This window comes from Marmota marmota, unplaced genomic scaffold (assembly GCF_001458135.2).
Source record: "Marmota marmota marmota unplaced genomic scaffold, marMar, whole genome shotgun sequence".
NCBI classification, from domain to species: Eukaryota; Metazoa; Chordata; class Mammalia; order Rodentia; family Sciuridae; genus Marmota; species Marmota marmota.
In genome coordinates, this window is record NW_026000142.1 from 22,757,851 (window position 1) to 22,770,284 (window position 12,434).

Consider the following 12,434-nt stretch of genomic DNA (forward strand, 5'->3'; position numbering starts at 1 on the left):
CCCCAAAATTAGATTATCTTCAAGGAATAGAAAGGGTGGAAGAAAGAGAGAAGCAGACTATAAAATATAGGAGAATGTTCTAATTATTAATGATCTAAATAGGGTGTCTCAGAAGAAAAAGTATATTCATTATTACTACAAGTGTTTAAGCAAAACTCAACACTAATAGGCTTATACAAGTATAAAACAGGGGCTTTAAATCCAACTCCATGGAGGTAGTAAGAGAAAGACACCACTTACCAATTCTACACCAATTACTCCTGCACCAATAACAACCATCTTTTCTGGAACTTTTTTTAAAGATAAAGCACCTGTAGATGACACTATTGTATCTTCATCAATCTATAATAAGAAAAGCAAAAGACACAATCAAAATTTCTTGGAAAAAAACAATAATTTATAAACTGCTATCTCATTCCATAAAAATCACTGAAAAAATTAAGACCTTTTTTTGAAGTATCTATGACTTCTATATGACCAATTTCATCAAATTCCATTAAAAATGCTAACCTTAAATCTTACTATTCAGCATTCCAAAACAAAAAGAATTTTAACTTTAGATTGAACTCCTATGTATCTTAATATAAAATTTTATGTTATCTGGTCAAATTCACTGCAGAATAAGTAAGTAACTTTATAAATCCTAATGATTGTCAAAAAATATATTTCAGCCAGAAATCTCTCATTCAAAAAATTCATAAATTAGATAAAATAAACTGGGAATTGAACTCAGGGGCACTCTACGCTGAGTTACATTCTCAGACCTTCTTATTTTTATTTTGACAGGGTCTTGCTAAGGAGAATGGCCTTGAACTTCCAATTCTCCTCCCTCAGCCAAGTAGCTGGGATTACAAGCTTAGACCACTGAGCGTAACTTATAAAACTTATTTCTACAGAAAGGGTACAACAGGTGTAAATTTATAAAGCATACCGTGATTCCAGGAAAAGGAGTAACTTCTGAACCTGTAGCTATAAGAATGTTCTTTGTATCAACAACCTGAGTGCTGCCATCGGCTTTCGTAGCTGTGACCTGATTCTTGCCAGTTATCTTTCCATATCCATTGACGTGAACAACCTTTATAATGTTTATAAATTCACAAAGCTTAAAATGATTTTTTCTGACAAACATGAGTAACAGGGAAAAAATATTCAGTAATTAATTTAAAACACAAAATGCTTCTGTACTTTAAAAAATTGTTGTACATGTCAGGGAAATCTATTTCTGGTTATTACTGTCTTTAAATTAAGCAAATATCCCCCAGTAGGCAAGTTCGAATAGCACCACTGTATTAGCTTAATGTATAATGTTTAATGTGTATATAAAATTAAACAGAAATCTACAAGATGAACACCAACCTTATTTTGCTTGAATAAGTGGGCAATTCCACCTGTTAAAGCTTTTACTGCAGTACTCTTCTGCTCCATCATCTTCTCTAAATTCAAGCGAACTTCAGACACTGTAATTTGTTAAATAAACCTTAAGTCTATAGCTAAATTCTTGAAGCAATGTGTGGTATATTTTACTAATCAAGGTCTGAAAAATTGGTTTAATGCTGATAGAACTGCATAAAAATCAGAATTAAAATTTTTAAATCTAATAGCTAGCTTAAAAATCACAGAAGACAAAAGCCAACACATCATATCACAATAACAGGGCTTATTAAACATTGTACTATGTATATCAGAGGTAAAAATGCAGTGCAAAATAAAATGTGGGTAATATATTTGCTTTAGCGTATATACAACACCTCTATAGTCAGTGATTGCCTACACACGGTCCTTTCTCTTAGAAACCTACTGCTATAAAGGAGAAAATGAAGGACAAGTTAATAACTCAAGGTATATTTAGGTCTTTCCTAGAAAACTTCAGGGGGATAACAATAACTAGAAAGAAAGGGTGAAAACAACCCCAAAAAGTATGGAAGAAGACCCATCAAATTCAATTGTTACAAAATATCCTCCTTTTATTCTACTATGTCTCATCCCTCTCTATCTCCTTGGCCCTTTCTACTACCAACAACTTGAGGAAGCCTTCCCTCCTTTATCTGTTCACCAAACTCAGGAATCCAGTTTCCCCAGATTCTCAAGATGTTAGGGAAATGAAAAATAAGTATTTACAACAAAATTAGTAGACATCTGGCAAAAGTCTGCAAAGGAAAAAAAGATACCATGGAAAAAAATCTGGATCTAAGTAATCTTAAGTAAATCTCTACATTTTTAAGATTTGTTATCTTCCTCTTCCCTCATTAAACATCTATTCACAAATACTAGCCATATAAAAGTATTTAGCAAGAAGAATCAAGTATGCCCCAAAATGTTGCTAAATATAAAAAGTATACTTACTTTCAATTCCCCGAGATGCAAAATCTTTTCCATGGGCCATATGGTAATAGTGAGAATTATTCAACAAAGCCTAAAAAAAACAAGACAAAATTATCAATTACTCAATGATCAAAAAGCACTTATGAAATGACATTCTCTACATGAACTAGTAAATAAGACCACATCAGTTCACATTATCTTCTTATGTAATTAATCTAAGACAAATAATAATGACATAAAAAATTCAACCAACAAGAACGGAAAACAAAAAAACTACTTTCTTTAAAAGCACAAGTGTAAGAACATGCCTCTACCTGGCAGATTAAAAAAGGCAGTCATGTTCATTCTTCATAGAACTAGAAAAAAGCAATCATGAAATTCATTTGGAAAAATAAGAGACCCAGAATAGCCAAAGCAATCCTCAGAAAGAAAAGTGAAGCAGGAGGCATCACAATACCAGACCTTAAACTATACTGCAGAGCAACAGTAACAAAAATGACATAGTATTGGTACCAAAATAGATATGCAGACCAATGGTACAAAACATAAGACACAGAGACAAACCCATATTAAATACGGTTATCTCATACTAGACAAAGGCACCAAAAACACACATTGAAGAAAAAATAGCGTATTCAACAAATGGTACTGGGAAAACTGGAAATCCATATGTAGCAAATATAATTAAACCTCTATTTCTCACCCTGCACAAAAATCAACTCAAAGTTAATCAAAGACCTAGTTAGACACTAGAACAGAGACCCTGTGCCTAACAGAAGAAAAAGTAGGCCCAAATCTTCATCATGTTGGCTTAGGACCTGACTTTCTGAACAAGACTCCTAAAGCGCAAGAAATAAAATCAAGATTCAATAAGTGGGATGGATTCAAACTAAAAAGCTTCTTCTCAGGACAGGAAACAATCAATAACTTGATGAGAGAGCCTACAGAATGGGAAAAAATCTTTACCACACGCACCTCAGATAGAGCACTAATCTCCAGGATATATAAAGAACTCAAAAAACTTACATTATAAAAACAAATAACCCAATCAATAAATGAGTTAAGGAACTGAACAGATATTTCACAGAAAAAGAAATACAATTGATCAACAAACATATTTTAAAAAGTTCATTATCTCTAGCAATTAGAGAAATGCAAATCAAAACTATGCTAAAATTTCAGCTCACTTCAGTCAGAGTGGCCATTATTAAGAAAATAAGCAATGGGCTGGGGTTGTGGCTCAGTGGCAGAGCGCTTGCCTCATACAAGTGAGGCACTGGGTTTGATCCTTAGCACCACATAAAAATAAATAAACAAAATAAAGATACTGTGTCCATGTATAACTAAAAATATTAAAAAAAAGAAGAATACAAGCAATAATAAATGCTGGCAAGGATGAAATTGGTGCAACCACTATGGAAAGCAGTATGGAGATACCTCAGAAAACTTGGAATGGATCCACCATTTGACTCAGCTATCTTACTTCTCAGTTTATACCCAAAGGATTTAAAATCAGCATACATCAGTGACACAGCCACATCAATGTTTACAGCAGCTCAATTCTCAACAGCTAAACTATGGAACCAATCTAGATGCCCTTCAACAGATAACAGATAAAGAAAATGTATACATATACACAAACGGACTATTACTCAGCCTTAAAGAAGAATGAAATTATGGCATTTGCAGGTAAATGGATGGAACTAGAGAATAACATGCTAAGTGAAATAAGCCAATCCCAAAAAAACAAAAGCCAAATGTTTTCCCGGATAAGCAGATGCTGATCCATAGTGTGGCAGGAGTATAGGAAAGAATGAAGGAACTTTGGTTTGTGTAGAGGGAATGAGGGGAGGGGTGGGACTGTTGGGATGGGAAGGATAGTAGAATGAGACAGAAATTATTACCCTATTTACATGTATGATTACACTACTCTGCACTATGTACAGCCAGAAGAATGAGAAATTGTGCTCCATTTGTGTACAATATGTCAAAATGCATTCTATTGTAAAATAATTAAATAAAAAAAGAAAAAGGCAGTCATATTTACATACATAAGGACCTAATAGAATTTACTATTCATTATCTGCTTCATTAGGAAAGAAAACTACGAAGAAAAAGAAAATGGATCATCAGATTTTAAATGGAAAGGTTAGGTATTGATAGAAAAAGCTATTTCAGGAATGAGTGGCAGGCTGGTGACAACACTGTTTTACAAAGAAAACAATGTGTCTTTCCTAATCTTACTTGGGTCATTTACTTCTTATTAACTGTATTAAGTTAATAAGAAGTAAATGACCCAAGTATTAAGTTATTATTGATAATATTAATTATTAAGTTATTATCTAATAATAACTGTATTAAGTTATTATTAGTAATAATAATAATAATCTAGTCTCAATAATCTAGTCTAATAATCTAGTCTCAATACATCCTTATATTCTGTGGCCAATGAAAAAAACATCTCTGCACTATTCAAAATACATGCTCACCTTAGAAGGAATACAACCAACATTCAAGCAAGTTCCACCAAGTGTTTCATTTTTCTCAATGCACACTGTCTACAACCAAAGAAAATATCAGTTAACTGCATGAAATTTGCAAAGTTTCAGTTCACTAAAATTCTAAATGCATCTGTCTTAATTGTTCTGCAAAACAATCTATTTGAACTATTTTTCAGGGACTAACACATAGATAACTTTAAAATTCATCATTTGAATAAAAAAACACAAGTTAGCTTCAAAATGAATTACTCTAAAAGGTATTTTTGTTTAACATTACCATATATATGCTTTTACTTCTATCACTGTATCTTCCAAAATGTGATTAGAAGCTCAAGTGAAAAGTTTCAGGAGGAAAGGAAAAACGAAGGGTCTTACTTTCAATTCCTTCAGAATACTACAACCAAATAAACCCTCTATCAGTCTCAGGGTTACAAATAATCTATAGAGTTAAGAAATTATTTATTATGTTTCTACCTGCAAAGTATTTTGTGAATATGATCTACCTGTCCTGTTTGCTTTTGTTTGAAAGCAAATCAACATCTAGTTTAATCTTACCTTAAAGCCTAACTGGGCAGCTTTAATGGCAGCAACATATCCTCCAGGACCAGAACCTATCACTGTTACATCAGCATCAACTATAATAAAAGCAAATTAATATAAAATAGTAAGTTGCTTAATACTTACCAAAAGGTGCTATTAAAAAAAAACCCAAGATTTAAATCTCCAAGAAAGTGCCAATAACCAGCATTTTCTAAACAATATTCCTATTAACTTGATATTCTTTGATACTACTAAATATGGCACAAATTAAAATTTTCATTTTTTTATTTTAAATTTCATTTTTATTTTCAATTATTTATTATAGCACATGAAAATACAACTATAATATTACTGGTATCCAGTGACCTTGCTAAATTCTGTAGTTTTCCTTAATGATAACTGACAGGAATTTAGAACACTGGAAGATAAGTCTATATAAAGGAAAGAGACTATCTTTGGAATCTGAAATAATACTTCAAATTTCTGCTCTGCCACTTACTAATGTCTGATCATGGCCAAGTGACTTCGACTTTCTGTAAGATGAGGAAGATAAGCACGGAATAAATATGACATTTCAAAGAAGAAACAAGAGGTTCAGAGAGGTCAACTGACTAGCCAAATAAATCATCTAGCAACTGAATGGCAAGGCAAAACCAAGCTATCTCTACTAATAATATATTTCCCATTATTTAATACTATTCCATTCCTTAATTTCAGCCACCGTAAACTAAAATCCCAGAGAAGAACAATTGAGCTTTATAATTACTAGGTATATGACTTTAGGTGAGTAATTTAACCTGCTTCATGTTTGTTCCTCCATCTACAAAATAAAGACCACAAAAAATATATATAATTTACAGCATCATAACACAAAATAATGTACATTGGGACCTGGAGGAGGATGTTTTTTAATTGTCAGTGGCCTTAATTTCCAGTGTACAGTCACACTCTCCCACACTCACACTCTATACTTGATCTCACCTGAAATTGCTCATCCTCTGAAATCCTGAATTGTAATACTTCACTTTCTGATCAAAACCCTACGATCTCCTAATCCATAAAGAAAAAGAAATATAACAACAGATTTAAAGCAAAACAACCCCGGGTTCAAATATGAGCTCTATCAGCCCTAAATCCTTGGATAAATTATTTAATCTCTCTGGACTTTGATGTAACATATGGATAATAATAAGGATGATATCTATAACCCAAGGGTTGTAAGAACAGGGAGAACATAAGTCAAGACCCTAAAAAATGGATGGAACTAGAGAATATCATGCTAAGTGAAATAAGCCAATCCCAAAAAAACAAAAGCTGAGTGTTTTCTGACAGGCAGATGCTGCTCCATAGTGGGGCGACGGAACAGGGAAGAATGAAGGAACTTTGGTTTGTGGAAAGGGGAATGAAGGGAGGGGTAGGCCTGTGGGGATGCAACTTTAGTCTTGCAGTCTCCAGTCTTATTCCCATCCTCCATAACACCTTATACTGCTACAATGCTACCCTTGTTCTAGTCCTGCTAAAGACCAACTAAGATCTTACTCTCTTGCTCTTCACTGATTTCCCTGTCTCTTACTGGAAAAAGTCCAGGTTAGTAATTTTTACACTCACATCTTTTCTGTCACTATTTCTCAAATCTCATATCACGTTCGGTTTACCCAGGAAGCTTCAGCAGAAGTGTTAGCTTACATACACAGAATTATACTGGTCTATCGATGTACAGTCTGTTCCATCTACCCAAAATCAAATACTAAGAGCATGTATTTCATGAAGTTCTTGTGATATATATGATGCATGGTCCTGGTTCTTATATCTAATTAGAGAAAGAATTATAATAAAGTCAAATCTGAGAGAGAAAAAGAAGAGAAATTACATCAAATTAGAAAAAAAATTATATAAAAATAGAATTACATCAAAATAGGAAAAAAAAAAAAAAAGGTCAGTGGACTAGATGAAAGGGACTGAGGGGGAGGGAGAAGAGATGAGGCGGGAAAAACAGCAGAATGAATCTAACCTAACTTTCCTATGTACCTATATGAATATACCACAGTGAAATTTCACCATCATGTACATCCATAAAACACTTAAAAAAAAAAAAAAACTAAAAATAAATAGTAGAAAGATAAGTAGAGTAGAGGGCCTGAACAACTTAGCAAGACCCTGACTCAAAATAAAAAGTGCTGGGGATGTAGCTCAGTGGTAAAGTGCCCTCAGGTTCAATCCCCAGTACCGAAAAAAAGAAAAAAGTTATCAGTGTTAGTATAATTCCATTAAAACCTAAGTTTCTGCTCAAGGAGTATCTACACATATAAAAAGCAATAAATCTTTGTTAAATAACTCCAAAGATAAAGATTTAGCCATGAAAAGTATGCTTACGAAATAAAAAACTAAAATTTATCTTATATAAGTTGAGAATAATAAGTAATATTTCCATTTAACAAAAGAGACATAGGGTATAATGGGTCCAACATTTTCCTCCCACCATCAAGTTAGTATTTTTTTAATATTAATTTTTTAGTTTTAGGTGGACACAATATCTTTATTTTACATTTATGGGGTGCTGAAGATCAAACCCAGTGCCTCCTGCATGCCAGGCCATCACTCTACCACTGAGCCACAACCCCAGCCCAAAGTTAATATTTTTTTAAAAAAGATTTCTGGACCTATTCAAAGCTAAAATAAATTACTCACTGTTGGTTACTTGGGACTAGAATCCTCTGCCCCCAACTTTCTTCTAAGAATAAAACATCTGAAATAATAGTTTGATAATACTTAAGGATTCAGGATAAAATTATTTCACAGAATGCAGGGAGACCGACTGTCACAATTACCCCTAGCTAAAAGATTCTACAATGAGGTTTTATAAGACAATTTTTTACTTATAATCCAATTAGGTGAGTCCGGTAAAGATCAAACAGATAATTTCAAATAATCAATATCCATATTAGGAAATTAAAAAAAAATCTCAATTTTTATTTTTATACTTCACGTTTTAAAAGTATGAAGAAGAAAATTCCATAATCCACAGCTTCCTTTTAGGTACGTCCTGCTAGTTTTTAAAAGGTGCTTTTGATAGATCCATAAAGATTTTCATCCAGGACACCAAAAATCATTTCACCATTCTAAATTGTTAAAACGACCAACACAATATTACCCAGTAGGCAAAATCAATTAATTTTTTAAATTGCAAATATAGAAAATTGCTCCTCAGTTCAAAATCTCTCAGTTGTTCCCCATCATACTTGAAGTCAAATCCATACTACTTGGCCTGATTTACAAAGCTTCCATTATCTGATCCTTGCCAACATCTCTGATTTTACATTCTGAGGGTCTCTGCACAAGCTGCATAAGTATTCTTGCTATTCCTGAAACCTCACAAGCTAATTCCCACTTCAGACCTTTCTCACTCCTCTTTCCACTGAGGGCCCTGCTCAGACGTCATCTGCTCAAAAAGGTGTTCCCTGACATCTTATCTTAAATAGTCTTACTCCAGTTACTGCTTTTAGTTTCAATTACCTCCTGGGTACTTATCTGTTACTTATGTATTATTTGTCTTTTATTACCAGCTTATTAAGTTTCATAAGAGCAGGGCTTTGCCTTGTTCACCACCCAAAAGACTCTAGGTGCTCAATAAACATTTCAGTGAATAAATACATAAACAAATGAATTCTAGCACAGATTACTTAAAATTCAATATTCACCTGCTTTTACATTAAAACACAAACAAACTGTCAGTTAATTCTAGTACTGTTGTACTAGGTACTTACTTGACTGATCAGCATAAGTTCTCAGAGGCACTGCAGAAACTCCCTGTAGGCCATGGCATATTCGATTGAAATGGCCTCTCTAGAAATGAGGAGAAATTTTTCTATTATGTAAAATACAAATCATAGAACTAATGAAGACTTATGAAAGTACAAAAACTTTGGGCAAATAAATTAAGCACTGCTTTTCAATGTATCTTCTATTAGCACACAGAAGTAGTAATATCAATTTCTCTTTGTTGGTCATCATCTGCACTTTTCACAATCCCAGCTTACTATACTTATTTTTCATTTCAGATATTCAACAAATCATTTCATATTTAACCTAATAAAAGTGATATTATTATTAATTTTTCAGAAAGCATGGCTAATTTTTTGTGCTGGGGATCATTAATGCCATAATTAAAGTTGAAATTTCAAATTCAAGGACTTGAATAATCTGCATTACAACAATTATTTTACTTGTAACTATGGTTTCCTACTCTACCCTACCAAGTACGTACAGTCCCTATTTACTTACATGTTCTTGAGCCATCAACTAGGAACTGCAAATTAGACAAGGTATTCAAGAAAATGCACTAAAAATGTACTCTTATTCTGTAGTTACTGTAGTTCCACAAACTGCATCTTAATGTCAACCTCTACAAACCTAAGGTATCATTTCCTAAAAAGAGCGACACCTGCCCCTAACAAATGGGAGGCAAATGGGAGGCAGTGTCAAAAATCTACTCTGATGTAGTAATATTCTCTATTCCAAGGCAACTCTTGCACCTGAAGTAAAGAAAGCAAAGAAGAGTGTCAATTCTGAATTTACTCACTGCTCCGCCTCTCTTTAAAAAGCTTGACTACCGGCATGTTTCACTTACTTTCAGGAACACAGATACCTCAGGTTTGAAAGTTTGATTGCTATATTATCTTTAAGTTCTTGTAGTACCCAGCTCTGAACCAGATACATACAATTTGGCTGTATTTGATAGATGAATGAAACGATAACCCGTTGCAATTAAAAATACAAGCCTGTTGGAGGACCTGAGGGATGGCAATGGACACTAGATCAGAGCTACAAACACAGAGGCCCTCATAGAAATCTTCTAGCGCTATATGTTGGGGTAACCCCAAGGTTACTACCAACAGCAGAAAATTAGGCCACTCTGGGGTCAGGATTAGGACTACGAAAAAGGTATGAAGAGCCAGACCGTAATTGAGAAGGGTGGTTTAATACTTCCCCCGCCAAAGTGAAGGCCTATGGGAGACTCGTACGCCCCTCAGCCCAGGGGATGCAGTGTGTGAGACCGCTGGTCGCTACACACTAGCGGGGACTGTACACAGCCCGGGCCCGCCTCTGGGCTGCCGCTATCGGAAAACCAGCGGTTACCAGCGAGCCAACCCCGGGTCAAGAGGGGACTCTCGCCAGGGCGCCGGCCTCTCCCACCACCACCCGAAAGGCCGCATCCTGGACCTGTGAGTGAGCTCTTCCTACTTCAGGCTCAGCTCGACTCCAGCCAGTCGGCTCTCACCTTGGCCAAGGAGCAGTACACACGACTCCAACTCTGCATTTTTCCCCGGTACTTTCCTTTTCGCCAATCCTTTCACCTCCGCTGAGCCGCCCCACTGCTATTCCAAGGTCTCCCCAGCCTGCGCATGCACTAGTGAAGCCTACGTCATCACCCGGGCGCAGAGCGATTGGCCTGCGGGGTCGAGGTGTTCTTATCAGGTTCGGGGTCGTAAGCTGCCGTAAAAAAACATAGTGCTTTGTGGCAGCGGAGCGTTACGTGATCATTTTAGAGGATGCTGTCAAAACGTCCGGAGCTGCTTTGCAATTTTATATTTGGAAAATGAAATAAACAAATAAAACTATCGTTTGCCCAATACAGGATGCAAAAAGGAAAGCTTGACTAGTCTACAAGCTGTTGGTAGTGCTAGACTTTCCTCGGCACTTTCCATAAGCATTATCTCACTTTGTAATAACCATGTGAGGTACTACTAGCCTCCGTTTCTTGGTTGAGGCCCAGAGAGGTTAAACAAACAATACCTTCAAGATCTCGCAAGGGGAAAATATCTGCAGCCAAAAGTACAAGACTTTTGGTTTTGATTACTGCTTTATAAATTCTCCCTCAAGTGCTATATGAGGGATGGGGCCACAGACTTTTGCATCACAAGCAGCCTGCTCTAGGTAATTAACTAGCAATATATAGGAAACACACTATCGTCTATTTCCTCATTTGGGAGATATACCTCCCTTGTAAACAAAGGGTAGGATGGTGGGTGAGAGTTGGGGATTTTTTAAATTAAAAATAGGTAATAAGTTTAAAAGTGTTAAAAACCATTGTCTTCAAAATTGAGCAGGGAGGTCTGAGGTCTGTTTCTCTCTTTGTGATAACTCTATTTAGTGTGGATAAAACTTCTTCATTTCCTGAAAGTTTACCACTCAGGCACTGTGCTGGGGGCTCTGTGGTTTAAACATTTGTTAGGAATTACTCCTTACCTACATGTGCTCAGTTTTAGGGGAGAAGAATGACACTTAGAATTTGTTATAGACACTGCTAGTTGCCACCCAATAATCATTCTCCCCTTTTTATATAGTAGTAGAATAGCTGCACACATAGGTGCCCAGAATAACAGTTACTTTTTCCCTTGAAGCATGTAAAGCCATGTGACCAAACACTGGTCAAATCCCTTCCTCTTTCAATATGTGTTAAATTATTTCTGATAATTCTCAATGGAATAGCTTTTATTGTAGTATTTTAAAAACATGTCCAAAATGATTTGACATTTCTCCCATCAAAAAGTTAACTTAGGGGCTGGGAGTGTAGTTCACTGGTCGAGCACTTGCCTAGCATCACACAGCACTGGGTTCAATCCCCAGCATCACATCTCTTCCTACCCCCCAAAAGTAGACTTAATCTCACCTTCTCCTGACCTGTACCAACCTTAGGTGAGTGCTTCTTCTAATAAATAGAATGCAGCAAAAGTGATATGAGGTGACTCTTAGACCCTAAGAAGCAATACAATTTTGTCCTGGCACTCTGTGCTTGCACACTGCACTTCTCACCCCCACCCCCACCCCCAACACCTTTCTCTTTTTTTTTTTTTTTGAATTTTCTTTTTTTTTATTATTGGTTGTTCAAAACATTACAAAGCTCTTGACATATCATATTTCATACATTAGATTCAAGTTGGTTATGAACTCCCAATTTTACCCCAAATACAGATTGCAGCATCACATCGGTTACACATCCACATTTTTACATAATGCCCTATTAGTAACTGTTGTATTCTGCTACCTTTCCTATCCTCTACTATCTCCCCT

At 35.4% G+C, this 12,434-nt stretch overlaps 1 protein-coding gene across 2 annotated transcripts in view; it reads right to left on the reverse strand.

The window, feature by feature from the left end:
- Dld (dihydrolipoamide dehydrogenase) overlaps nucleotides 1–10,799 on the reverse strand; it is a 27,617-nt gene extending 16,818 nt beyond the window's left edge. For both annotated transcript variants that reach the window (XM_048786099.1, XM_015488334.2), the window contains exons 1-8: nucleotides 10,642–10,799; nucleotides 9,128–9,206; nucleotides 5,379–5,458; nucleotides 4,812–4,880; nucleotides 2,344–2,413; nucleotides 1,357–1,457; nucleotides 932–1,075; nucleotides 241–342 (exon numbers count right to left, since the gene is read on the reverse strand). In XM_048786099.1, coding sequence (XP_048642056.1) covers nucleotides 241–342; nucleotides 932–1,075; nucleotides 1,357–1,457; nucleotides 2,344–2,413; nucleotides 4,812–4,880; nucleotides 5,379–5,458; nucleotides 9,128–9,206; nucleotides 10,642–10,680 — 684 coding nt within the window. In that variant the 5' untranslated portion in view covers nucleotides 10,681–10,799. The remainder of the gene's footprint in view (nucleotides 1–240; nucleotides 343–931; nucleotides 1,076–1,356; nucleotides 1,458–2,343; nucleotides 2,414–4,811; nucleotides 4,881–5,378; nucleotides 5,459–9,127; nucleotides 9,207–10,641) is intronic.
- Nucleotides 10,800–12,434: the final 1,635 nt, after the last annotated feature.